Genomic DNA, 27,020 nt, shown 5'->3' on the forward strand with positions numbered 1-27,020 from the left:
AATCCTAGAAGAGGCGAAGCACTTGTGTCTGTTTCATACAACACCACAGCGGCGATACAGCACCATATACGCATTAGCCTACAAGTGATGATGTCTGCCCCGTGTATGTGCTTCTGTCACAATTTCATTCCTTGATACGCATCATTCCGAAAAGGACCAACATCCCCATCTTACTGAAGACGACTAAAGGTACATTTCATTTCAAAGGAATAGATGTGTTGGTCTGAATAGTGTGGCAATGCGCAGGATGTGGCCAGGGAGTGTATGATGAAATACCCCACAGGGATGGCACGGAGAAGAGAGATGGGTTGGGCGGGGAGTGAGGAATTCATTGATGTTCATTCCTAGAACAAATTGTATCTTGAATACACAATAGCTTAAATGGAGCCAGGTATGGTCCATTGCTTTTTCGGCATTTATGCATTTAATCATGTTTTTTTCTCACACACACATGTATAGCATATCTAATAGCTTAATTTAGCCTTTATAGCGGAATGTGCCATACAGTGGCGTATTCAATAAGAACATGGAACTATTTCCTATTCATAATACATGGAAATGCACATGCATATTAATACAGTAGTCAAATGTTATTATAAAGACAACATGAATACCGGTAGGTTTTATCTTTCTGTGTGCTATAGCTACAGACTATTCCAGCTGCACCCTAAAAGGAATATTTTCAGACTATTAGGCCTATCATTTACGTTTATTTGCTGATGAAATTACAGCCATGCTTTTAAAACGAGGCTAATCTGAAAGTGGCCACAGGAAATCTATTAATCGCTTAAACCACTTGTCGGTGAAAGGAAATACATAGGCTGCTACAATCTGCACCATGGTAACGTTGTTTCATTGTGGTCTTATTTTACTCACAATGTGGAAAACTATGGCCGAATTGTAATCACATTACACCTATCATACTAATACATTTAGGGCTATATTCTGGGTCGTTTTTCAATTTTTTATTTCGTTTATAGGTTTTCTCTGCTCTCACGTTGAGCTGCGATTACAACGAGTGTTTGGGTTCGTATGCAAATTACCTCGTGCTCTGCGTCAATTATTTGGGCGCGCGGATACCGAATCGTCTCCAGAGATAGCGATGGCCTTTCCATGTTTTGGTCATGCGTCAAAGTAACCAATCAATAGACAATGGCATCAAAATATTTTGGTCACATTTGTCATATTATTTCCTTGTGACAAAAATATGATTTGAAAAAAATAAAATAAATTATAAACAGAAATACAAAGAATACTATTGAATCATTATATCGTTTATCCTCAACAACTGCCCATGGCAAGTTTTCTAAGAAGCGTACACACGAGGTTGGACACCATCCAGACTATACAATTTCTGTCTGATGAAAGATATTAGGGGTGATTATATTCAATTAAAGTGTGATCATACAGCACACAGTATAAAAAAGTGGCCTTTTTGTGCTTTCATTGAAATAGAGAACGGAAACTTGTTTTTTACACACAGACAGACACCCCCCTTACTTCCTTCCTCCCTTCTCTTTATCTCTTCTCTTCTCTTTCTCTCAGTAAATACAGAAACCATAATTCTTTCTATGTGCATCAGAGAGTGGTGATATCACCAATACTCACTCTCATTCTGCCTTTACTGGAATTATGGATATTATACCCTAGGATTTTGTTTGCTTTCCTTTTGGCATTCGCTGATAATGAAGAAAATATCAATATTGTAGCCTAATGTTCATAAAACGGGTCCTGTGTCAACATCTAATAATTATGACAACCCCACTCTGTTTGCCCTGAAATAATGAATATTGAATTTTGAATATGAGTACAATACCCTAAATCATTTATTTTTCTTTCCTGCCCCAAGCTTTTGGTGATAATGAAGAAATAAACAACTCCATCACACGCCTCCAATACAGAGTTTTTATCCGACAGTCCACCTTTAAGCCCTCAGAACTACCAGAACTGAACTGCCTCCCGCTACCAGCCCAAAGACATTCTGCCCCACGCCCTGGTCTGCTTTATCAAATGCCCAAAAACAGCAAGGCCGTCAAGAGAGAGCTTGACGACGATGTCACAGAGTCTGTCAGGGACCTGCTATCCAATGAGGACACGTGTGATGATTCCTTCAAGAAGAGCTCGCTGATTGTCGGTGGCAGCGGAGGTGATGGGGAAGGAAAGGACCTTAATGGAGACATGGACGTGGAGGATGGAGGCTCGGACGCAGAGGATGATGCAGCGAGACCAGCCTGGAACAGCAAGCTGCAGTACATCCTGGCCCAGGTGGGCTTCTCTGTAGGCCTGGGCAATGTCTGGAGATTCCCCTACCTGTGTCAGAAGAACGGAGGGGGTGAGTGGCTGTTGTGCTTATAGGTTAAGGAATAGAAGTCGCCTGCCATTATGGTTAGGATTTGGGAAGGTTAGCCTGCCCCATTGTGTGTGTGTGTGTGTGTGTGTGTATGTATGTATGTTAAGTGTGTGAACATCCTGTTGTGTTGTGGTGCACGTCTGTCAAAACCAGACTGTGACCTTGGTGATCAGAGCTCTCAAGATCAACAGTACAGTGGTCACATGACTGTCTGAGTCTGTCTCCGTCTCTCCTCTTTCAATAACCTAGTAACAACCACCAAATAACACAATGATAACCATGCTGCAACAAGCAACAATAACAGCACACAATACTAGCAAACCCCCCTAAATAACCCTTATTCTAACCACACAGCAACAACCAATGACAAATAAAATCTGAAGTGTATTGGTTGTGTACACAGATTTGCAGATGTTGTACCAGGTGCAGCGAGATGCTTGTGTTTCTAACTCCAACAGGGCAGTAATACCTAATGCTTGTGTTTCTAGCTCCAACAGGGCAGTAATACCTAATGCTTGTGTTTCTAGCTCCAACAGGGCAGTAATACCTAATGCTTGTGTTTCTAGCTCCAACAGGGCAGTAATACCTAATGCTTGTGTTTCTAGCTCCAACAGGGCAGTAATACCTAATGCTTGTGTTCCTAGCTCCAACAGGGCAGTAATACCTAATGCTTGTGTTTCTAGCTCTAACAGTGCAGTAATACCTAATGCTTGTGTTCCTAGCTCCAACAGGGCAGTAGTACCTAATACTTGTGTTTCTAGCTCCAACAGTGCAGTAATACCTAATGCTTGTGTGTCTAGCTCTAACAGTGCAGTAATACCTAATGCTTGTGTGTCTAGCTCCAACAGTGCAGTAATACCTAATGCTTGTGTTTCTAGCTCCAACAGGGCAGTAATACCTAATGCTTGTGTTTCTAGCTCCAACAGTGCAGTAATACCTAATGCTTGTGTGTCTAGCTCTAACAGTCCAGTAATACCTAATGCTTGTGTTTCTAGCTCTAACAGGGCAGTAATACCTAATGCTTGTGTGTCTAGCTCTAACAGTCCAGTAATACCTAATGCTTGTGTTTCTAGCTCCAACAGTGCAGTAATACCTAATGCTTGTGTTTCTAGCTCCAACAGGGCAGTAATACCTAATGCTTGTGTGTCTAGCTCTAACAGTCCAGTAATACCTAATGCTTGTGTTTCTAGCTCCAACAGTGCAGTAATACCTAATGCTTGTGTTTCTAGCTCTAACAGGGCAGTAATACCTAATGCTTGTGTTTCTAGCTCCAACAGGGCAGTAATACCTAATGCTTGTGTTTCTAGCTCCAACAGGGCAGTAATACCTAATGCTTGTGTTTCTAGCTCCAACAGGGCAGTAATACCTAATGCTTGTGTTCCTAGCTCCAACAGGGCAGTAATACCTAATGCTTGTGTTTCTAGCTCCAACAGGGCAGTAATACCTAATGCTTGTGTTTCTAGCTCCAACAGGGCAGTAATACCTAATGCTTGTGTTCCTAGCTCCAACAGGGCAGTAATACCTAATGCTTGTGTTTCTAGCTCCAACAGGGCAGTAATACCTAATGCTTGTGTTTCTAGCTCCAACAGGGCAGTAATACCTAATGCTTGTGTTTCTAGCTCCAACAGTACAGTAATACCTAATGCTTGTGTTTCTAGCTCTAACAGTGCAGTAATACCTAATGCTTGTGTTCCTAGCTCCAACAGGGCAGTAGTACCTAATACTTGTGTTTCTAGCTCCAACAGTGCAGTAATACCTAATGCTTGTGTGTCTAGCTCTAACAGTGCAGTAATACCTAATGCTTGTGTGTCTAGCTCCAACAGTGCAGTAATACCTAATGCTTGTGTTTCTAGCTCCAACAGGGCAGTAATACCTAATGCTTGTGTGTCTCGCTCTAACAGTCCAGTAATACCTAATGCTTGTGTTTCTAGCTCCAACAGTGCAGTAATACCTAATGCTTGTGTGTCTAGCTCTAACAGTCCAGTAATACCTAATGCTTGTGTTTCTAGCTCTAACAGGGCAGTAATACCTAATGCTTGTGTGTCTAGCTCTAACAGTCCAGTAATACCTAATGCTTGTGTTTCTAGCTCCAACAGTGCAGTAATACCTAATGCTTGTGTTTCTAGCTCCAACAGGGCAGTAATACCTAATGCTTGTGTGTCTAGCTCTAACAGTCCAGTAATACCTAATGCTTGTGTTTCTAGCTCCAACAGTGCAGTAATACCTAATGCTTGTGTTTCTAGCTCTAACAGGGCAGTAATACCTAATGCTTGTGTTTCTAGCTCCAACAGGGCAGTAATACCTAATGCTTGTGTTTCTAGCTCCAACAGGGCAGTAATACCTAATGCTTGTGTTTCTAGCTCCAACAGGGCAGTAATACCTAATGCTTGTGTTCCTAGCTCCAACAGGGCAGTAATACCTAATGCTTGTGTTTCTAGCTCCAACAGGGCAGTAATACCTAATGCTTGTGTTTCTAGCTCCAACAGGGCAGTAATACCTAATGCTTGTGTTCCTAGCTCTAACAGGGCAGTAATACCTAATGCTTGTGTTTCTAGCTCCAACAGGGCAGTAATACCTAATGCTTGTGTTTCTAGCTCCAACAGGGCAGTAATACCTAATGCTTGTGTTTCTAGCTCCAACAGTACAGTAATACCTAATGCTTGTGTTCCTAGCTCCAACAGGGCAGTAATACCTAATGCTTGTGTGTCTAGCTCTAACAGGGCAGTAATACCTAATGCTTGTGTTCCTAGCTCCAACAGGGCAGTAATACCTAATGCTTGTGTTTCTAGCTCCAACAGGGCAGTAATACCTAATGCTTGTGTTTCTAGCTCCAACAGGGCAGTAATACCTAATGCTTGTGTTCCTAGCTCCAACAGGGCAGTAATACCTAATGCTTGTGTTTCTAGCTCCAACAGGGCAGTAATACCTAATGCTTGTGTTTCTAGCTCCAACAGGGCAGTAATACCTAATGCTTGTGTTTCTAGCTCTAACAGGGCAGTAATACCTAATGCTTGTGTTCCTAGCTCCAACAGGGCAGTAATACCTAGCAATAAATCAATAAATACACACATAACCCAGAAAAATAAAATAAATAAATCAAAACGAGCAAAAAAAAAGTATTTTATTTGTCACATGCACCGAACACAACTGGTGAAGACTTTATCGTGAACCACTTGCTTACGAGCCCTTCCCAACGAGGCAGAGTTTAAAATAGTAACACAAGAAGAGGAATACAATCAAATACACTATAATGAAGCTATATACAGGGAGTATCAGTACCAGATCAATGTGGAGCTACATACAGGTAGTACCAGTACCAGATCAATGTGGAGCTATATACAGGGAGTACCAGTACCAGATCAATGTGGAGCTATATACAGGGAGTATCAGTACCAGATCAATGTGGAGCTATATACAGGAAGTAACAGTACCAGATCAATGTGGAGCAATATACAGGAAGTACCAGTACCAGATCAATGTGGAGCTATATACAGGAAGTAACAGTACCAGATCAATGTGGAGCTATATACAGGGAGTACCAGTACCAGATCAATGTGGAGCTATATACAGGAAGTAACAGTACCAGATCAATGTGGAGCTATATACAGGGAGTATCAGTACCAGATCAATGTGGAGCTATATACAGGTAGTACCAGTACCAGATCAATGTGGAGCTATATACAGGGAGTACCAGTACCAGATCAATGTGGAGCTATATACAGGAAGTACCAGTACCAGATCAATGTGGAGCTATATACAGGAAGTAACAGTACCAGATCAATGTGGAGCTATATACAGGGAGTATCAGTACCAGATCAATCTGGAGCTATATACAGGTAGTACCAGTACCAGATCAATGTGGAGCTATATACAGGGAGTACCAGTACCAGATCAATGTGGAGCTATATACAGGGAGTATCAGTACCAGATCAATGTGGAGCTATATACAGGAAGTAACAGTACCAGATCAATGTGGAGCAATATACAGGAAGTACCAGTACCAGATCAATGTGGAGCTATATACAGGAAGTAACAGTACCAGATCAATGTGGAGCAATATACAGGAAGTAACAGTACCAGATCAATGTGGAGCAATATACAGGAAGTACCAGTACCAGATCAATGTGGAGCTATATACAGGAAGTAACAGTACCAGATCAATGTGGAGCTATATACAGGGAGTACCAGGTATTTTATATAACATTTTGGGCACAAATATGTTTACATCCCTGTTGGTGAGAATTTATGCTTTGCCAAGATAATCCATCCATCTGACAGGTGTGTTATATAAAGAAGCTGATTAAACAGCATGATCATTACACAGGTGCACCTTGTGCTGTGGAAAATAAAAGGTCACTCTAAAATGTGCAGTTTTGTCACACAACACAATGCCACAGATGTCTCAAGTTGAGGGAGCGTGCAATTGGCATGCTGACTGCAGGAATGTCTACCATACGTGTTGAACATGTATGGCGTTGTGTGGACGAGCGGTTTGCTGATGTCAAGGTTGTGAACAGAGTGCCTGATGGTGGTGGGGGGTTAATGGTATGGCCAGGCATAAGCAATGGACAACGAACACAATTGCATTTTTTATCGATGTCAATTTGAATGCATAGTGATACCATGCCCATTATCGTGCCATTCATTCATCCGCCGCCATCTGTACACAATTCCTGGAAGCAGAAAATGTTCCAGGTCTTCCATGGCCTGCATATTCACCAGACATGTCCCCCATTGAGCATATTTGGGATGCTCTGGATCGACGTGTACAACAGCGTGTTCCAGTTCCTGCCAATATCCAGCAACTTCACACAGCCATTGAAGAAGAGTGGGACAACATTCCACAGGCCACAATCAACAGCCTGATAAACTCTATGCAAAAGGAGATGGGTTGTGCTGCATGAGACAAATGGTGGTCACACCAGATACTGACTGGTTTTCCTTTGTTTAAGGTATCTGTGACCAGCAGATGCATATCTGTATTCCTAGTCGTGAAATATATTTCAATTGACTAATTTCCTTATATGAACTGTAACTCAGTACATTTTTTAAATGAATGCATGTTGCGTTTATATTGTTGCTCAGTGTATATTAAAATGTCAGGTCTCTATATCTATCATCTACCCTCAACCCCGGAAGAAAGTGATTGCAATACTTTTTTTCTGTTTGCCCAAAAGGCAAGCCAGTCAAAAGCACACATTGTTTTGAAACTGTAGCTTATTGAAAGATGTGATATCCTTATTTCTCATTCACCATCAGTGACTTTAGAGTTGACAGAAAATCAGAATATTTGTGAAAAGCAAAACAGTTAAAGGCTTCGAAGTTAGGTTTTTATGCAAATAATGTACTGGAAATAGATTTTATTCATCTCTTTCAGTTACTTGGCTCTAGCAGTAAAAATGCAACCACCATTTCCTGTAAACAAAGGTTTTTGTAATCTCTCTCATGTACCATGTACCAGTTGCAGTCTCATCTCTTCTGAGGATGTTCTGATTCCCTGAGAGTATCGTAACAGACACAGACAGATTCTATTTTACAGACCTGTGCTATTATGGGCTGTGTCTTAGTCATTCTCCCTGAAGGTGTCTGGAAAGAATATACAGTTGAAGTCGGAAGTTTACATACACCTTAGCCAAATACAATTAAACTCAGTTTTTCACAATTCCTGACATTTAATCCTAGTAAAAATTCCCTGTTTTAGGATCTGTTAGGATCATCACTTTATTTTAAGAATGTGAAATGTCAGAATAATACTAGAGAGAATGATTTATTTCAGCTTTTATTTATTTCATCACATTCCCAGTGGGTCAGAAGTTTACATACACTCAATTAGTATTTGTTAGCATTGCCTTTAAATTGTTTAACTTGGGTCAAACGTTTCGGGTAGCCTTCCACAAGCTTCCCACAATAAGTTGGATGAATTTTGGCCCATTTCTACTGACAGAGCTGATGTAACTGAGTCAGGTTCGTAGGCCTCCTTGCTCGCACATGCTTTTTCAGTTCTGCCCACAAATTTTCTATAGGATTGAGGTCAGACTTTGTGATGGCCACTCCAATACCTTGACTTTGTTGTCCTTAAGCCATTTTGCCACAACTTTGGAAGTATGCTTGGGATCATTGTCCATTTGGAAGTCCCATTTGCGACCAAGCTTTAACTTCCTGACGGATGTCTTGAGATGTTGCTTCAATATATCCACATAATTTTCCTTCCTCATGCCATCTATTTTGTGAAGTGCAACAGTCCCTCCTTCAGCAAAGCACCCCCACGTCATGATGCTGCCACCCCCGTGCTTCACGGTTGGGATGGTGTTCTTCGGCTTGCAAGCCTCCCCCTTTTTGCTCAAAACATAACGATGGTCATTATGGCTAAACAGTTCTATTCTTGTTTCTTGAGACCAGAGGTCATTTCTCCAAAAAGTACAATCTTTGTCCCCCTTCACAGTTTAAAACCGTAGTCTGGCTTTTTTATGGCGGTTTTGGAGCAGTGGCTTCATCCTTGCTGAGCGGCTTTTCAGGTTATGTCGATATAGGACTCATTTTACTGTGGATATAGATACTTTTGTACCTGTTTCCTACAGCATCGTCTCAAGGTCCTTTGCTGTTGTTCTGTGATTGATTTGCACTTTTCGCACCAAAGTACGTTCATCTCTAGGAGACAGAACACGTCTCCTTCATGTGTTTATACTTGTGTACTATTGTTTGTACAGATGAACGTAGTACGTTCAGGCAGGGATGAACCAGTTTTGTGGAGGTCCACAAAATTTTTCTGAGGTCTTGGCTGATTTTTTTGATTTTCCCATGATGTCAAGCAAAGAGGCACTGAGTTTGCAGGTAGGCCTTGAAATACATCCACAGCTACACCTCCATTTCACTCAAATGATGTCAATTAGCCTATCAGAAGCTTCTAAAGCCATGACATCATTTTCTGGAATTTTCCAAGCTGTTTAAAAGCACAGTCAACTTAGTGTATGTACACTTCTGACCCACTGGAATTGTGATACAGTGAATTATAAATCTAATAATCTGTCTGTAAACAATTGTTGGAATAATTACTTGTGTAATGCACAAAGTAGATGTCCTAACCGACTTGCCAAAACTATAGTTTGTTCAAAAGAAATTTGTGGAGTGGTTGAAAAACTAGTTTTAATGACTCCAACCTAAAAAGAATGTCATCATTATGATTCCAGTAGCCACAGACCAATTTGCGTCATCTAAGACCTGAGTATCTTTCCAGATCAGTTTGGGTAATCTGAGACCTGAGTATCTTTCCAGATCAGTTTGGGTAATCTGAGACCTGAGTATTTTTCCAGATCAGTTTGGGTAATCTGAGACCTGAGTATCCTTCCAGATCAGTTTGGGTAATCTGAGACCTGAGTATTTTTCCAGATCAATTTGGGTAATCTGAGACCTGAGTATCTTTCCAGATCAGTTTGGGTAATCTGAGGCCTGAGTATTTTTCCAGATCAGTTTGGGTAATCTAAAACCTGAGTTTCTTTCCAGATCAAAATACTTATGTGGACACACAGAGGCAAAACTGGTGTGTGTAGCTGCGTGTGTGTGTGTGTGTGTTTGTTTGTTTGTGTGTGTGTGGCTGCGTGCACACAGAGTGTGTGTTCGCAACATGCTCATGTGTTTGTATGTTTGTGTGTGACATAGCTCTAACCCTGTGTGTGTTGGTTCTTCTCCACAGGGGCGTACCTGGTTCCCTACCTCATTCTGCTGATTGTGATTGGCATCCCCCTGTTCTTCCTGGAGCTGTCAGTGGGGCAGCGGATCCGCAGGGGCAGCATCGGGGTGTGGAACTACATCAGTCCTCGCCTGGGGGGCATCGGTTTCGCCAGCTGTGTGGTGAGTGAAGTTAGCTTCACCGCTACTAAGACTGTGGGTGTAGCACATGGGCATGTGTGAAACTTACTCCTCAGCCTGTCCCCACTTGCACCAGAGAATAGCTAGCATTTTATGTGGTGCCAACTGGTAAGATGCTTCGGGAGGTTGTGTGCTAGCAAAGCAGAGGTCCTGTGTTCTAGTCGACTCAGGAGGAAGCGGTACTCGCTAAGCAAGCAGCGTGACGTCCTTTATATGGCCACCATACACATTTCCTTAGAATAAAGGGGAAGCACACAGGACTGTTTCTTTCTGCTTCACAAGCGAACACACACACTTTTTCTTTAAACCCATCTACCCTTAGCATCCTTCTATGGTAATGAATTGAAAGATGACAAGACAAGTCTTCTCCATGTCATCTCAGCCAGTATAAACTACTTCCATGAGTCATTGTGTTCCGGTCTCTGTTTCTTAACGGCCACAACGCAGTGGAGATCATTTGATTAGCCAGGTTAGAGCAGAAGGAATTCTGGGTACTGAGTAGGTCACGTGTCACCAACACCTTTCTGTGAACTAACTGGCAGCATGTGTCAACCATGATAATGCCATCAACCATGATAACACTGCCAACTATGATAACACTGCCAACCATGAAAACATTGCTAATCATGATAGCACGTGCTGTTTGAGGATGGTACCATGTTAAACTGATTTTGTTGAACTAGTGTGTCGCCTTCGCTTGCTCTGTTAGGGTTGCTAGAAAACTCATTAAGACAAATGCATTTATAATAAGCACCATATCGATAACGTTTGATTTATTGATTTGAGTGAGTGATGTGCGTTTATTAGGTAGTGATGATTTAGATTGTGTTTTAAACACTAACCTGTTTCTGTACTGCAGGTGTGTTTCTTTGTGGCCCTCTACTACAATGTGATTATAGGGTGGAGTCTCTTCTACTTCTCCCAGTCCTTCCAGCAGCCTCTGCCATGGCACGAGTGTCCCCTGGTCAAGAACAAAACCACTACGTGTAAGACACACACACACCCTCATCACCCATCACATGCTCACACCTTCACGACACACGAGGCAATAACTACCCTAATGAGTGTCTCTTAATAACTAGCGTACAAGTTCACATAAAGTGTGTGATTAAGCCATGGTGCTCATACCACCCAGTGACAGCAATACAGTAAGCCATTAGCCATACTGTACATTCACAGTAATCCATTATAAAGTGTGTTCTACTGAGTGAGGTGACCACAGAAACTCAACTCCAGGTGTTCTGCACCTGTTTCATCAGTAACATGTTGTCCCTCCTCCCTCCAGACGTAGTGCCTGAGTGTGAGAAGAGCTCGGCCACCACGTACTACTGGTACCGTGAGGCTCTGAACATCTCTGACTCCATCTCTGAGAGCGGAGGCCTCAACTGGAGGATGACCATCTGTCTGCTGGCTGCCTGGTCCATGGTCTGCCTCGCCATGATCAAGGGCATCCAGTCCTCTGGGAAGGTGAGTGAGTGAGTGAGTGAGTGAGTGAGTGAGTGAGTGAGTGAGAGACAGAGAGAGTGAGATGATGGGAAATTGACCTAAGTCTGCAAGTAAGACAGAGAGAGCAAGTGAAAGAAAAAAAGCTTGCTAGATAGTTACTGTTGTCGTGTCTTTGGCTATGCCGGATTAAGGGATATGACATGCTATTCTATAAAATAATTTATCCGTAATTAATATTACCTGATTGAGCTAATCATGTAAATGTAATTAACTAGAGAGTCGGGGCACCACAAAATAATATTTATAGAGCCATTATCTTCCGAGTAAACTCTTAAAGACCTAGTAATATTTTACATCAATAGCAGTCAATATTAATCGTCATCTTAATTCAGTCTCATCTGAATGTTGTAAGTTCTTGGTCATCTTCACGAACCCTGGCTAAAAAGTTGAATCAGCAATACAAAATTGGGTTGAATTATTTATTTACTAAATACCTAAATAATCACTCAGAATTACACATTCACATAATTAAATCATAACTTGATTACAAATTACGTCATAAAGGAAAATTTCCCTAGCAGGCGGAACAGATATAACAGCTTGTTACACGAAGGAAAAGGGATGGGTTTGAGTGAAAGAGCGGGAAGACTGAGGAACAAAGGGCGAAGCTGTGCTATCGTAAATACAGTATCTTATGCATTCTAAATTACCGCCCATTTGGAAAAGGAAAATATAATAAATATTTACTCTGAGCTGCGCTTCGGTAGGTTGGTGGTAGATGGAAGGCCGTGTTGCCCAACCGAGTCCTTTGAAGAATGTCTCTGCTGGTAAATTGAATACGTTGTAGTAACGTTGTTGTGTGGTAGACGGGATACTCTGTCTGTTCCTTCCTAACCCTCGTTTGCAGCGGCTGTTGCTAACTCAACGGCTAGGAGGTATCACTTCTGTAGTGAATAAGAGTTCAAAGTTCATACCATTCGCAACCAAAGCTCACGCTGATGTTGGCTTCGTTCTGTAGTTATTATCTGAACCATTCTGACATCGGACCGTCGTCCTCACATCCTCATAACCGGAGGTTATATTGTCGTCAAATCCATTTGAATCCCACTTTGTAATACAACAAAATCTGGAAAAAGTCAAGTGGTGTGAATACTTCCTGAAGGCACTGTATCTTGAACATTGTCATTCTCTTTAGATTGCTACACAGTTTGGGGTGACTGCTATTACCATACAAATGTTATTGGCTGATTTGACTATGATCTGTAGTCTTTTGGGCGAATGATTAGACCTATTTCATATCACTCCAAGGAATGTTTACCGGCAGCAACCTACTAATGTACATATACTGTAAAATACCAATTTTACATCTGTTCTGAATGTATAAGATTACATATAAAATGGCTACCGTGCAGTGGTTAGTCACATGTGCTGAATAAAATAGGTGTAGACCTTAGTGAAATGCTTACTTACGAGCCCCTAACCAACAATGCAGCTTTAAAAAGATGAGAATAAGAAATAAAAGTAACAAGTAATTAAAGAGCAGCAGTAAAATAACAATAGCAAAACTAGATACAGGGGGGTACCGGTATAGAGTCAATGTGCAGGGGCACCGGTTAGTTGAGGTAATATGTACATGTAGGTAGAGTTATTAAAGTGACTATGCATAGATGATAACAACATAGAGTATCAGCAATGCAATTATTCTGGGTAGCCATTTGATTAGATGTTCAGGAGTCTTATGGCTTGGGGGTAGAAGCTGTTTAGAAGACTCTTGGACCTAGACTTGATGCTCCGGTACCGCTTGCCGTGCGGTAGCAGAGAGAACAGTCTAAGACTAAGGTGGCTGGGGTCTTTGACAATTTTTATGGCCTTCCTTTGACACCACCTGGTATAGAGGTCCTGGATGGCAGGAAGCTTGGCCCCAGTGATGTACTGGGCCATTCGCACTACCCTCTATAGTGCCTTGCGGTCGGAGGCAGTGATGCAACCAGGATGCTCTCGATGGTGCAGCTGTAGAACCTTTTGAGGATCTGAGTACCCATGCCAAATCTTTTCAGTCTCCTGAGGGGGAATAAGTTTTGTGCCCTCTTCAGCCAGTAGTTTTGAAAGCGGTGCTCACCAACCAAAACAGGTCCTTGTTTTTTGTGTACTATGTCATCCAATTGTGTACTACCTCATCTATTTTGTATATGTCACATCCTGCAATTTATATATATTTTTACAATTCGTACAATATGTTACGAATTTGGTGTGCTTAAAGGAGAAGTAACATTTTTTTTTTGGAACTAAATCTAAATGTTTTATGAAAATGTCATGTTATAGAATAGTCCATACACCTTTTCTGTATATGAGTCGCGCAAAAGGGAATATAACATTGCGGATAAAGTTTGGAATGACACAATTTAATGTGTAGAACATCTAAAGACCTGCATCACAATGCTGAGATCTTTTCAGTTTCTAAAACAGTGTATTTGGGTGTTTTTGGAGCCTTTGTTCATGTTTTTATGGAGCCCTGATACAACAACGAGGATGAGGAAGTGATTTGCTGTTTGGGGTAAGTTTCTTAAAAACATGTGAAATCACAAAAGAAGGTGTCTGGACCCTTATTTAACATGCCATTGATGTCAAAAATAGAGATTTGTTTGTAAAAAATGAAAATTCTCCTTTAAGATCCCGGACTGCCTCTAACAATGAACAAGTGTGAGGCCCTCTTTGGACCCCACAACGATCTCGATGGCCTTTTAAGTTGGAGAGAGAGTGGAAATGGCTATGAGCTTTCCTTTCCACTCCTAGTGAAGGGACTAGAGCAGGAGAACCTTTGAAGCTTTGTCACACAAAAGAATATTAATGTCCCTCTCGCCCCTCGTTTACAAAAGCCTATTCCTAGGAGTATCCCCACTGGGATCTACATTTTCTTTTTACTTTCTGTGTGTGGGTATGAGGGTGCAAGAAAGACCGAGGGAGAGAGGGAAGCAGACCGGTTGCCATGGTTTTATGCTCTCTTTTGCATGATTGTTAGGAGTGTACTCACAAAAAAAGAAACTGAGGGAGAAAATAAATAACATTTAGCTGATTGTGTGGTGAAGAGGGAGTGTACTGAATGGCTGGGTACTAAATGGCTCATTCATTTTGCACTCAAAATCTACTTTTTGCTGGCATTGTTGACATCAAATGATGTGGAGCTACAAAAGAACGCATCAAAGTAAAAGCACCGTTATGGCAAGTTTGAGTTGCCGTAACGATAGATAGTGATGGAGGAAAAAATATCCATTCAGTTGCAAATCGCCAATATTCATTTGGAGGATGTTATATCGATACTTTCACTCCCAAGTATGGATTTGTAAAAACATTATTTATTTTTTCCAGGTAGCGTTACCCTGCACTAGTCGGCTGTACCTGCCCCAAAACTCCTGTATTTTTCATCCTATAGCTTGTTCTCCAGCTAGTCAACATGTTTTCAGCACTTTAATTTCCATGACTGATCAAAAATAATAATATTTAACCTTTATTTTGACAGGGAGTCAATGCTGAAACCATACACATCCACATTAAAATACACACATTAACTACACATCCACATTAAAATACACACATTAACTACACATCCACATTAAAATACACACATTAACTACACATCCACATTAAAATACACACATTAACTACACATCCACATTAAAATACACACATTAACTACACATCCACATTAAAATAGACACATTAACTACACATCCACATTAAAATACACACATTAACTACACATCCACATTAAAATACACACATTAACTACACATCCACATTAAAATACACACTAACTACTCATCATTAAAATACACACATTAACTACACATCCACATTAAAATACACACATTAACTACACATCCACATTAAAATACACACATTAACTACACATCCACATTAAAATACACACATTAACTACACATCCACATTAAAATACACATTATTAAACACAACAATATGCAAAAAGCAAAACACAATTTTTATTTTACTAGGCAAGTCAGTTAAGAACAAATTCTTATTTTCAATGACGGCCTAGGAACAGTGTTCAGGGGCAGAACGACAGATTTGCACCTTGTCAGCTCGGGGGTTTGAACTTGTAACCTTCCGGTTACTAGTCCAACGCTGTAACCACTAGGCTACCCTGCCACCCCAATCATGACAAACAAACACATTCTCCTGAAGTTCCCTACAGGCACCAATTCCTCCCATTTTAAAGTACATTGGAGATCAATCCACATGTAAGGTGCAAAAAAAAATAAAATGAAGGCATATCTAAGGGCTCAAAGGGCCCTCCAGAGTTAGCCATCCCTGAGATCAGGTCTGGGAGCTCGTACGTCTGCAGGTTAAATAAAGTAAGGAATGGTGGAAGTGTCTGCAGTAGGGCTTTATAAACAAAAACAACTGCAATGCATTGATCTAGTAGACTTCAAAGAGGGCCGGCCTACTTTCTGATACAGAATGCAGTGATGTGTGCTGAACCTATCCCATGGCCCGAAGGGAAATGGAGCTTAAACCGTTACAGCATCAGGTGGTGTCATTTTAACACCTAGTCTAAGCTTAGGCATTCAGGTGGTGTGATTTTAACACCTAGTCTAAGCTTAGGCATTCAGGTGGTGTGATTTTAACATCTAGTCTAAGCTTAGGCATTCAGGTGGTGTGATTTTAACATCTAGTCTAAGCTTAGGCATTCAGGTGGTGTGATTTTAACATCTAGTCTAAGCTTAGGCATTCAGGTGGTGTGATTTTAACACCTAGTCTAAGCTTAGGCATTCAGGTGGTGTCATTTTAACACCTAGTCTAAGCTTAGGCATTCAGGTGCTGTGATTTTAACACCTAGTCTAAGCTTAGGCATTCAGGTGGTGTGATTTTAACACCTAGTCTAAGCTTAGGCATTCAGGTGGTGTCATTTTAACACCTAGTCTAAGCTTAGGCATTCAGGTGGTGTCATTTTAACACCTAGTCTAAGCTTAGGCATTCAGGTGGTGTGATTTTAACATCTAGTCTAAGCTTAGGCATTCAGGTGGTGTGATTTTAACATCTAGTCTAAGCTTAAGCATTCAGGTGGTGTGATTTTAACATCTAGTCTAAGCTTAGGCATTCAGGTTGTGTCATTTTAACATCTAGTCTAAGCTTAGGTATTCAGGTGGTGTGATTTTAACACCTAGTCTAAGCTTAGGCATTCAGGTGGTGTGATTTTAACATCTAGTCTAAGCTTAGGCATTCAGGTGGTGTGATTTTAACACCTTGTCTAAGCTTAGGCATTCAGGTGGTGTGATTTTAACACCTAGTCTAAGCTTAGGCATTCACAACTGTTTGACCAGCGCAGGATTAAGCTCTATCTGTCCCTCCAGTTGACCTGGTTTGCCCTTTAGAGGCCCACCCCTGAACCCAACCCTGCTCATGAGTGAACTCCAAACCATCTTAAATCTTAAACCACGCCTCAGAGCCTGTGTGGTGACTCAACCTACCCACCCCGCTCTTCAACCACAATCCCCTAGTATCCTCCCAGATATAATACAGTATATCACCAAGCACAAAGCAAGAAGGCCCCTCCCTCTGTCAGCTTAGTGGGACAGTGGTACAAAAGCTCTTGTGTGGGCCCTGACCCAGAGGCCGGTCAGCACCCTTGGCCCCATAGCAGTTCAGTAGAGTAGACCTCCCCTGGGATAGGACCTCCTATTGCGTCACTGACTTCAATCACTTGTTACTTCTTCTGTATTCTTCCACTCACTGTATAGTGGTCCGCAGGGCTGTGTATTTCTCTATGGGTTACTGCCACCCCCACAGGTCAGGAGGGGACAACAGAGGCAGCCTCAGAGATCCTTTTCGATAAAGCCCAGAAGAGGTAGCTTCAGAGATTTGTATTTATTATGGATCCCCATTAGCTGTTGCCAAGGCAGCAGCTACTCTTCCTATGGTCCAGACACATTGAGACACATCACAAAATAAACCATATCACACCACTACACGTCCACAGCACAAAATGTACAATACAACAATATTACAATGTACAATACCACCATACAACAATATTAAAATGTACAATACAACATTACAATGTACAATACCACCATACAACATTACAATGTACAATACCACCATACAACAATACTACAATGTACAATACCGCCATACAACAATATTACAATGTACAATACAACAATATTACAATGTACAATACCACCATACAACAATATTACAATGTACAATACAACATTACAATGTACAATACCACCATACAACAATATTACAATGTACAATACCACCATACAACAATATTACAATGTACAATACAACAATATTACAATGTACAATACCACCATACAACAATATTACAATGTACAATACAACAATATTACAATGTACAATACCACCATACAACATTACAATGTACAATACAACAATATTACAATGTACAATACCACCATACAACAATATTACAATGTACAATACCACCATACAACAATATTACAATGTACAATACAACAATATTACAATGTACAATACCACCATACAACAATATTACAATGTACAATACAACAATATTACAATGTACAATACCACCATACAACATTACAATGTACAATACAACAATATTACAATGTACAACACCACCATACAACAATATTACAATGTACAATACCACCATACAACAATATTACAATGTACAATACCACCATACAACAATATTACAATGTACATGTGTGTGGGTGTCTCTTCACAGTCCGCGTTGTTCCATGAGGTGTAGTTTTATCGTTTTTCTTTTTTTTAAACACATTTTACTGCTTGCATGAGTTGCTTGATGTGGAATAGAGTTCCATGTAGTCATGGCTCTATGTAGTACTGTGTGCCTCCCATAGTCTGTTCAGGACTTGGGGACTGTGAAGAGACCTCTGGTGCCATGTCTTGTGGGGTCAGCATGGTTGTCTGAGCTGTGTGCCAGTAGTTTAAACAGACAGCTCTGTATTTCCAACATGTAAATCCCTCTCACAAAGACAAGTAGTGATGCAGTCAAGCTCTCATCTACTTTGAGCCAGGAGAGTTTGACATCCATGTGATTGACGTTATCTCTCTGTGTTCATTTAAGGGTTTATATAGTTATTAACCCCAGAGAGACAGGGTCTGAGACAGATTTGTCAATAAGTAAAGTCTCCAAGTCAGCCATTCACTTTGTAATGTACAAGTTGCAAGACGTTTGTTCTTCTGTTGTGGTTGTTTTACAGGTGATGTACTTCAGCTCGTTGTTCCCTTACGTGGTGCTGATCTGTTTCCTGGTTCGGGCTCTGCTCTTGAAAGGCTCTGTGGACGGCATCCGACACATGTTTACCCCCAAGGTACAGTACCCTAACCCCTAAGGTACAATAATGCTGCTTTATAGTTTCACCCAATGTAATGGTGCCTTGTTCACACCCAGGCACAGTCAACCAAATCCTACTGCATACAGCCAACATGCTGCACTACACTGCAGGCAAAGTCAGGAACCAGACTTCTTCAGAGAGTTAGCCTATGCACTTGTTTGATCCAATGCACTTTTTAAAATATATATTTTTTTATCTCACCTTTATTTAACCAGGTAGGCCAGTTGAGAACAAGTTCTCATTTAGAACTGCGACCTGGCCAAGATAAAGCAAAGCAGTGCGACAAAAACAACAACACAGAGTTACACTTGGGATAAACAAACGTACAGTAAATAACACAATAGAAAAATCTATGTACTCTTCTTTGATCCAATGCACTCGTTTGATCCAGTTGTGGATCAATGTTACATTGTTAACTTTACTGAAACAGGAAGGAAAATATATCGACTGAAAATGTGCCATAAATGTAAAAATAGATTTTTACCGGAGCTCAGCTATTCAACAGCAATGGCCCTCAACATTGTTCATTTTACTAAAAAGGAAGACCATGTTAAATGAAAATGTGTCAGAAATATATATTTTTTAAATACAGTAGTCTGTTATAGGTTGGCTACTCAGCCGCCGTGGCCCAATGGCAACTCAGGCAAAAGGAATAATCTAATTTGGACTCTGCTGTGGTGGCAGACTTCTCACCATGGTAACAGGAGTCGCTCGGTGCTCCCTGCTTTATGTAACATCCACAACGGTGTGTTCCGTTCATTTCACAACAGTCTCATGTGTCTGCTGCTTCTCACACGGCTGACATCTTCCTACTTCAAAGGCCTTCGCTGCGTCTCCTGTGTGCAGGGAAGGAGACATCAAAAGCAGGGTTCATTGTGTGCTGTATAGTGTGTGCCTTGTAACTGTGTTAAGCCTATCACCACACAAAGATGCTGTAGGATATTTGAGGGCAGTGGCATGATGGATATGCTCTCAGTATGTTGTGTCCTTGTTTAATCTTCCACAGTTTTGACAAATTTGACACTCTCAACCATGATTCACATGTCCACTGCTCTGCTCCACTGGTCCAAACAATGGTTTGTCCATTACTAGGAGAGCACAGATTCCTACAATAAATAGCGTAGTGTTGTCCTAAAGAGCCAAATGTTTGTCAAATGAATCCACAGCAAGGAGAGATGAGTCCGCAACTCCAGTTGATCTTCCTTTTGTCAGCACCTCACCTAAAATGTCCATTCTTTCTTTCCTTCCAGTTGGAGATCATGCTGGAGGCCAAGGTGTGGCGTGAGGCGGCCACGCAGGTCTTCTTCGCCCTGGGCCTGGGCTTCGGAGGCGTCATAGCCTTCTCCAGCTACAACAAGCGGGACAACAACTGCCACTTTGACGCAGTGCTGGTCTCCTTCATCAACTTCTTCACCTCTGTGCTGGCCACCCTGGTGGTGTTTGCTGTGCTCGGCTTCAAGGCCAACATCATGAACGGCAAGTGTGTCGCGCTGTAAGTATGGATACGCAATTAAGCTGTCGTCAATGAATCAATTCAAATGTATTTATTATACTGAGTATGTGAACACACTTGACAGAAAGGGGGGAAAGGAAAACATTGTGCCTCAAAGGTAATCTGCCTTTTTGAAGCTGACATGAAGTTTGGGAGGGCGGCTCCCCTCCAGCGGCTCCCCTTTTGTAGACCAGCGGATCAATTTAGGAACCCAGTTGTGGTCTCAACTTGCTGTTGAGAGTTAGAATAGTACAATATACAAGGTGCAATTTCAAAATGTGGTTGTGCATGAGCAATTTATCTCTTTTTATGTTAGTCACTGACAGTCACTCAGTTAGCCCATGTAAGATAAAATGTTTTAGATTTGTAAGTTAGTCCAGCCAGCTTTCTAAACTTGTAGTAATCATGGCCGAATTACCGATAGGGGGCCCCCATTGATTTTGTTAGTCACTGTCATTCAGATATCATATTAAAAACAGCAAACATTTCTCTCCACCACATGGCAAAATCAGTAGAATTGCTTGAAGTGAGTTATAAAATTGCAAAAGTGGGTCTCTGCTGTCAAGAGGGGACACAAAAATATTTTGCTCACAAGGTGGGGGGAACCCACCAACAAAATGTCACTTAGGGCCCCCAAAAGGCTAGGGTCGGCTCTGACTGCATGTGTGGGTATGGATTTGGGTATGCAGACCCACGAGCCACTGCCGCCTCTCATGATAATTTCAGATGTATTGTAACCCCCACCCCAATCAAAGTGACCCATTCCTGGTCTTAGCAATAAGGCCATAGAATACATTAGCAAAGTCTACGAAAGTGTCCATTTAATCTGGTCTTATTTCATTTTCTACCTCTCAGGAACACTAAGAAGATAGTGGGTTTGCTGGGGAACGAGATCAGCCGTGATCTGATCCCCCACCACATCAACTTCAGCGCCACTGTGAGCGCTGAGGACTACCAAAAGATGACTGTGCTCATCAGAGAGGTGATGGAGAAGGATTACCAGCTTCTGGGTCTGGGCTCCTGTAGCATCGAGGAAGAGCTCAACAAGGTGAGGGGCCATTGTCTTCTGACAGCTACAGCACATCATTCTATTGTGTTGGTCAGTGCAGATGGCCGTCGCAACATCTGACGTAACGGGGCTCATAGAATGTAGAACGGTGATGTGTCATTTTGTATCTTTTATGATCATAATCACTTAGGTAGCATTCTACTTGAAGAAAACACAAGCAGTCATGAAAACTGGTGTCACATGGTGTCATCACGACAACTGACTTTACACTGTCATGTCTCAAACCAGGATTAGCTACGCCTATCCAATGAACATTCTTTGTGTCATAACAAAGAAGCTGTAAAGTGTTACTGAATGCGGTTTCCCACAGACTGTGTTAGACCCATCTCTAGATCTTGTCTACACACTTTGAGATTTCCAGGAAGCCGCTTGGTTTAAGTTGCTTCCCCTTTCATTCAACACCGTTTGGTAGACTGCTACTTTAGTGCATTTCTGTTCCCTTGCTGTTACTTGTGTGTTCCAACTCAGTGTGAATAATTAATAAGGTATTGACTTAACAGGAAAGCACAGCGTCAGACACAGAGGCCCTGTAGATCTACAACATGGCTCAAGTTAACAATCATGCGATTCCTTGGGGACAAAGGCCTTACTAGAAGTGGATATTACTGACGTAAACCTCATCTTCATCTTCCTCCTCCTGCTCCTCATCCTCCTCAGGCAGTGCAGGGTACAGGCCTGGCCTTCATCGCCTTTACAGAGGCCATGACCCACTTCCCTGCGTCTCCCTTCTGGTCTGTCATGTTCTTCCTGATGCTGGTTAACCTGGGCCTGGGCAGCATGTTCGGAACCATCGAAGGCATCATCACACCCCTGGTGGACACCTTCAAAGTCCGCAAGGAGTTCCTCACAGGTCAGTCAGAGAGAGGGGATGAAGGAAGAGATGGGTCATTATTTCTCATTTCAACTTTCTGTGATTCCTCTTATCTTCTAGTCTCCTTCTCAATCTTTTTTTGAGAAGGTCCAAGGTCCCTCTCTGACCTTTTTCTTCAGAGGAGAAAAAGAGTCAAAGAATTGAGGAAAAACAAAACGGAAAGAGCCTATGTGTCAGTTTGTGGAGGTAGACCTTTCCCAAAATGTATCCTCAGCTGAACTCTTGATGTGTGTTTGCCATCGTAACAGGTCAATAGTATTACCCAGGTGCATGTGTTATGTCTCTTTGCTCTAATGCTTCTGGCTTAATAATGATGTCATAATACTACCTCTACTGCAGAGCAGATGTCTGGCACCAAAGAGAATGTTTTAGAATTGATACACTTATTAGTGCAGCAACATGTTGACAAATATTGTGCATGAATTCTGTTAACGAGGATGGCATTTCTCCCCCTTGCACCGTTTCAATAACGTCCATGTTGTCTCCCTCCTGTATCAGTGGGCGTCTGTCTGCTGGCCTTCTTCATTGGCCTGCTGTTTGTCCAACGTTCTGGGAACTACTGGGTGGCCATGTTCGATGACTACTCTGCCACACTGCCTCTGCTCATAGTGGTCATCCTGGAGAATGTGGCTGTTGCTTGGGTCTATGGGACTGACAAGTATGTACAGTACATATCAAATCATATACAGAATGGCAGTAATCTGTGGTTTTCTCCACTTTAATTCAAAATCCAAAGCTGTCCATCCAAATACAATGGAAAAAACAGTATTTGACTCAGTATTCAGAATGAGCTGAACATGAAAAGTAATTGTGAAATAATACCACTAAACTACTTTTATCTCCTATCACCTGTTGAACATAATTGCCAAAGTCAACACAGTCTAAACTGAGTACCATTATGTTTTTTCACCTCCTGTGGTGGTATCCCGTCTCCGTCTCTCCTCCTCCCCAGGTTCTTTGAGGATCTGAAGGACATGCTGGGCTTCACTCCGTTCCGGTTCTACTACTACATGTGGAAGTACGTGACCCCCCTGCTGCTCATCCTGCTGCTGGGCTCCAGTGTGATCCAGCTGGGAATGACCCCACCCAGCTACAGCGCCTGGATCAAGGACCTGGTGAGTCGCCACTCGACTGTGGTCTCTCTTTGGTGCAACTGGATAAGGCCAAAACACAATAACATGGCAAAGCGCATATTGAGTGACTGCTCCAGGTACATTACAAATCGGTGTGGATAAAGGAGACAAGAAGATACAGTCAGGGAAAAAAGTATTTGATCCCTTACTGATTTTGTACGTTTGCCCACTGACAAAGACATTATCAGTCTATCATTTTAATGGTAGGTTTATTTGAACAGTGAGAGACAGAATAGAAACAAAATAATCCAGAAAAACGCATGTCAAAAATGTTATAAATTGATTTGCATTTTAATGAGGGAAATAAGTATTTGACCCCCTCTCAATCAGAAAGATTTCTGGCTCCCAGGTGTCTTTTATACAGGTAACGAGCTGAGATTAGGAGCACACTCTTAAAGGGAGTGCTCCTAATCTCAGTTTGTTACCTGTATAAAATACACCTGTCCACAGAAGCAATCAATCAATCAGATTCCAAACTCCACCATGGCCAAGACCAAAGAGCTCTCCAAGGATGTCAGAGACAAGATTGTAGACCTACACAAGGATGGAATGGGCTACAAGACCATCGCCAAGCAGCTTGGTGAGAAGGTGACAACAGTTGGTGCGATTATTCGCAAATGGAAGAAACACAAAAGAACTGTCAATCTCCCTCGGCCTGGGACTCCATGCAAGATCTCACCTCGTGGAGTTGCAATGATCATGAGAATCAGGAATCAGCCCAGAACTACACTGGAGGATCTTGTCAATGATCTCAAGGCAGCTGGGACCATAGTCACCAAGAAAACAATTGGTAACACACATTGCCGTGAAGGACTGAAATCCTGCAGCGCCCCCGCAAGGTCCCCCTGCTCAAGAAAGCACATATACATGCCCATCTGAAGTTTGCCAATGAACATCTGAATGATTCAGAGGACAACTGGGTGAAAGTATTGTGGAAACATTATGCGTTGGGGCTGTTTTTCTGCTAAGGGGACAGGACAACTTCACCACATCAAAGGGACGATGGATGGGGCCATGTACCGTCAAATCTTGGGTGAGATCCTCCTTCCCTCAGCCAGGGCATTGAAAATGGGTCGTGGATGGGTATTCCAGCATGACAATGACCCAAAACACACGGCCAAGGCAACAAAGGAGTGGCTCAAGAAGAAGCACATTAAGGTCCTGGAGTGGCCTAGCCAGTCACCAGACCTTAATCCCATAGAAAATCTGTGTTGGGAGCTGAAGGTTCGAGTTGCCAAACTTCAGCCTCGAAACCTTAATGACTTGGAGAAGATCTGCAAAGAGGAGTGGGACAAAATCCCTCCCGAGATGTGTGCAAACCTGGTGGCCAACTACAAGAAACGTCTGACCTCTGTGATTGCCAACAAGGGTTTTGCCACCAAGTACTAAGTCATGTTTTGCAGAGGGGTCAAATACTTATTTCCCTCATTAAAATGCAAATCAATTTATAACATTTTTGACATGCGTTTTTCTGGATTTTTTGTTGTTATTCTGTCACTCACTGTTCAAATAAACCTACCCTTAAAATTATAGACTGATCATTTCTGTCAGTGGGCAAACATACAAAATCAGTAGGGGATCAAATACTTTTTTCCCTGACTGTATCTTCTTGTCTCCTTTATCCACACCGATTTGTAATGTACCTGGAGCAGTCACTCGATATGCGCTTTGCCATGTTATCTTCACCAATAGGAACACTCGATATGCGCTTTGCCATGTTAGCTTCACCAATAGGAACACTCGATATGCGCTTTGCCATGTTAGCGTCATAAATACTCCACTGTTGGATTATCAAGATCAGCACAGATGGAGGAGAGGACTATGGGCCGAAGCGTGACAGAAATGTAAAGGCAATTTCCTATTGAGCTAACGCGGAAACAGTGCCTTTAACTTTCAATCACGCTGTAGGCTGAACTTAACATGATACGGATTGAATAGAGCCCTTAGACTTACTGTAAGACAAGAGGACTTCACACTATTATCACAAGCTCAACTTTCTGTCCCGTGGTTTTAGTGTCAGTATCAGTGTCAATGTGTTTACCTGTCTGGTATCCTTGGTGACCGGTTGTAACATTCTGGTCGTAGTTGTACTCCGTCTAGTCAGAACCTTGATAAACCTTCCTCCCCTCCAGGCCAGTGAGAGGTCTATGAGCTACAATAGTAAACAGTAGTAGTAGTACAGTAGTAGTAGTAACCTCTAACCTCCCTCGGTCTCCCCCTCCAGGCCAGTGAGAAATCCCTGAGCTACACTCCGTGGGGCCTGGCGGTCTGCATCTCCCTGGTGGTAATGGCCATCATGCCCGTGCCCGTGGTGTTCTTCCTCCGCTACTTCAACATCATCGACGAGAACGCCGGCGTCGTCTCCACCATCTCATACAAGAAGGGCTGCATCATCCAGGAGATAGCCAGGCCCGAGGAGGAGGACGACGCCAGCCTCATCCATGTCAAGTCGCCCTCGCCCATGCCCGGCAACAGCATCTACCGCAAGCAGAACGGAGGGGTTCCCGATTCCACCCCCAACGGCCGATATGGTATTGGTTACTTGATGGCCGACATGCCGGACATGCCCGAGTCAGACTTATAGCATGTTGTTTCTGGTACTCCGCCCTACTGGCTGGCCAACCAATCCCTCTTTTGCGTGCGTTTAGTCGTGGGAATCGTCATCTGCATATTTTTACTCTTATATTTTTACTGTATATTCTTTATAGATATCGTAGCTGCTCCCCTTCATGTTGTCCTTTTCCCGTTTTGCTGTAAAAACAATTAAAAAGGTGTGCACAATGTATACTGTACATACTATCTCCTTTTGTCTTCCCCACCCAGTCCTTCCTTGGCTCAGTCCCAAATGGAACCCCTCAGCCCCGTCCTGAAGCTCTTAGTTGACAAGACAGTACAGTATTGGTGTAAGCAATAAGGTGGACACTCCACCAAGCCTGCTATAGTTGCTCAACAAGGGACTTAGGCTAGGGACAAGTGAAGATCAGGTTTGGGGTTAATTCCATTTCAATTCAGGAAGTAAACTGAAATTAAAAATGTTCTCATAGAGGAAGCGATGTGAATTTTTCAGTTTACTTCCTGAATCACCAAATTGAAATGGAATTGACCCCAACCCTGAGGGATAGATTTGGGACTGGGCCTTTTGTCTGTCTCTGGAAGATGCAGGTTGAGTGTTGTCCCCCCTGGTCCTGCTGTAGAATGCCTGTGTACATTGTGACCTCACCTCTGGCCCAGAGTTCTGAGATTAATAGCAGCGCAGCCTCTTTGGGTGACATACGTGTTGGCAATGATGCAATACTGACCACATTTCTTTAGTGTAAGTACAATATAGTGCAAACAGCAAAAGGATGGCATTGAAACTGAACCCCCCCAACCAAACCCCCCCCCCCAAAAAAATGTGCCTAAATAACTTATGATATT

The 27,020-nt window shown here is 42.2% G+C and overlaps 1 protein-coding gene across 1 annotated transcript; it reads left to right on the top strand.

Annotated features, from left to right (window-relative positions):
- Positions 1–35: 35 nt before the first annotated feature.
- On the top strand, positions 36–26,996 carry LOC139375152 (solute carrier family 6 member 15). Its single transcript, XM_071116669.1, has 12 exons — positions 36–189; positions 1,850–2,332; positions 10,041–10,198; positions 11,076–11,202; positions 11,502–11,683; positions 18,904–19,014; positions 20,289–20,530; positions 21,386–21,578; positions 22,257–22,449; positions 22,969–23,128; positions 23,423–23,585; positions 25,828–26,996. Exons 2-12 carry the CDS (start codon positions 2,011–2,013, stop codon positions 26,185–26,187), a joined length of 2,211 nt encoding a protein of 736 aa, XP_070972770.1. The 5' UTR covers positions 36–189; positions 1,850–2,010; the 3' UTR covers positions 26,188–26,996.
- The last annotated feature ends 24 nt before the right edge of the window (positions 26,997–27,020 follow it).

This window comes from Oncorhynchus clarkii, chromosome 2 (assembly GCF_045791955.1).
Source record: "Oncorhynchus clarkii lewisi isolate Uvic-CL-2024 chromosome 2, UVic_Ocla_1.0, whole genome shotgun sequence".
Taxonomy (NCBI): domain Eukaryota; kingdom Metazoa; phylum Chordata; class Actinopteri; order Salmoniformes; family Salmonidae; genus Oncorhynchus; species Oncorhynchus clarkii.

Coding starts and splice junctions, on each gene's coding strand:
- LOC139375152 (XM_071116669.1), top strand. CDS start 2,011: ATGCCCAAAAACAGCAAGGCCGTCAAGAGAGAGCTTGACGACGATGTC. Junction 21,579..22,256: donor TCGAGGAAGAGCTCAACAAG/GTGAGGGGCCAT, acceptor CATCCTCCTCAG/GCAGTGCAGGGTACAGGCCT. Junction 22,450..22,968: donor CCGCAAGGAGTTCCTCACAG/GTCAGTCAGAGA, acceptor CTCCTGTATCAG/TGGGCGTCTGTCTGCTGGCC.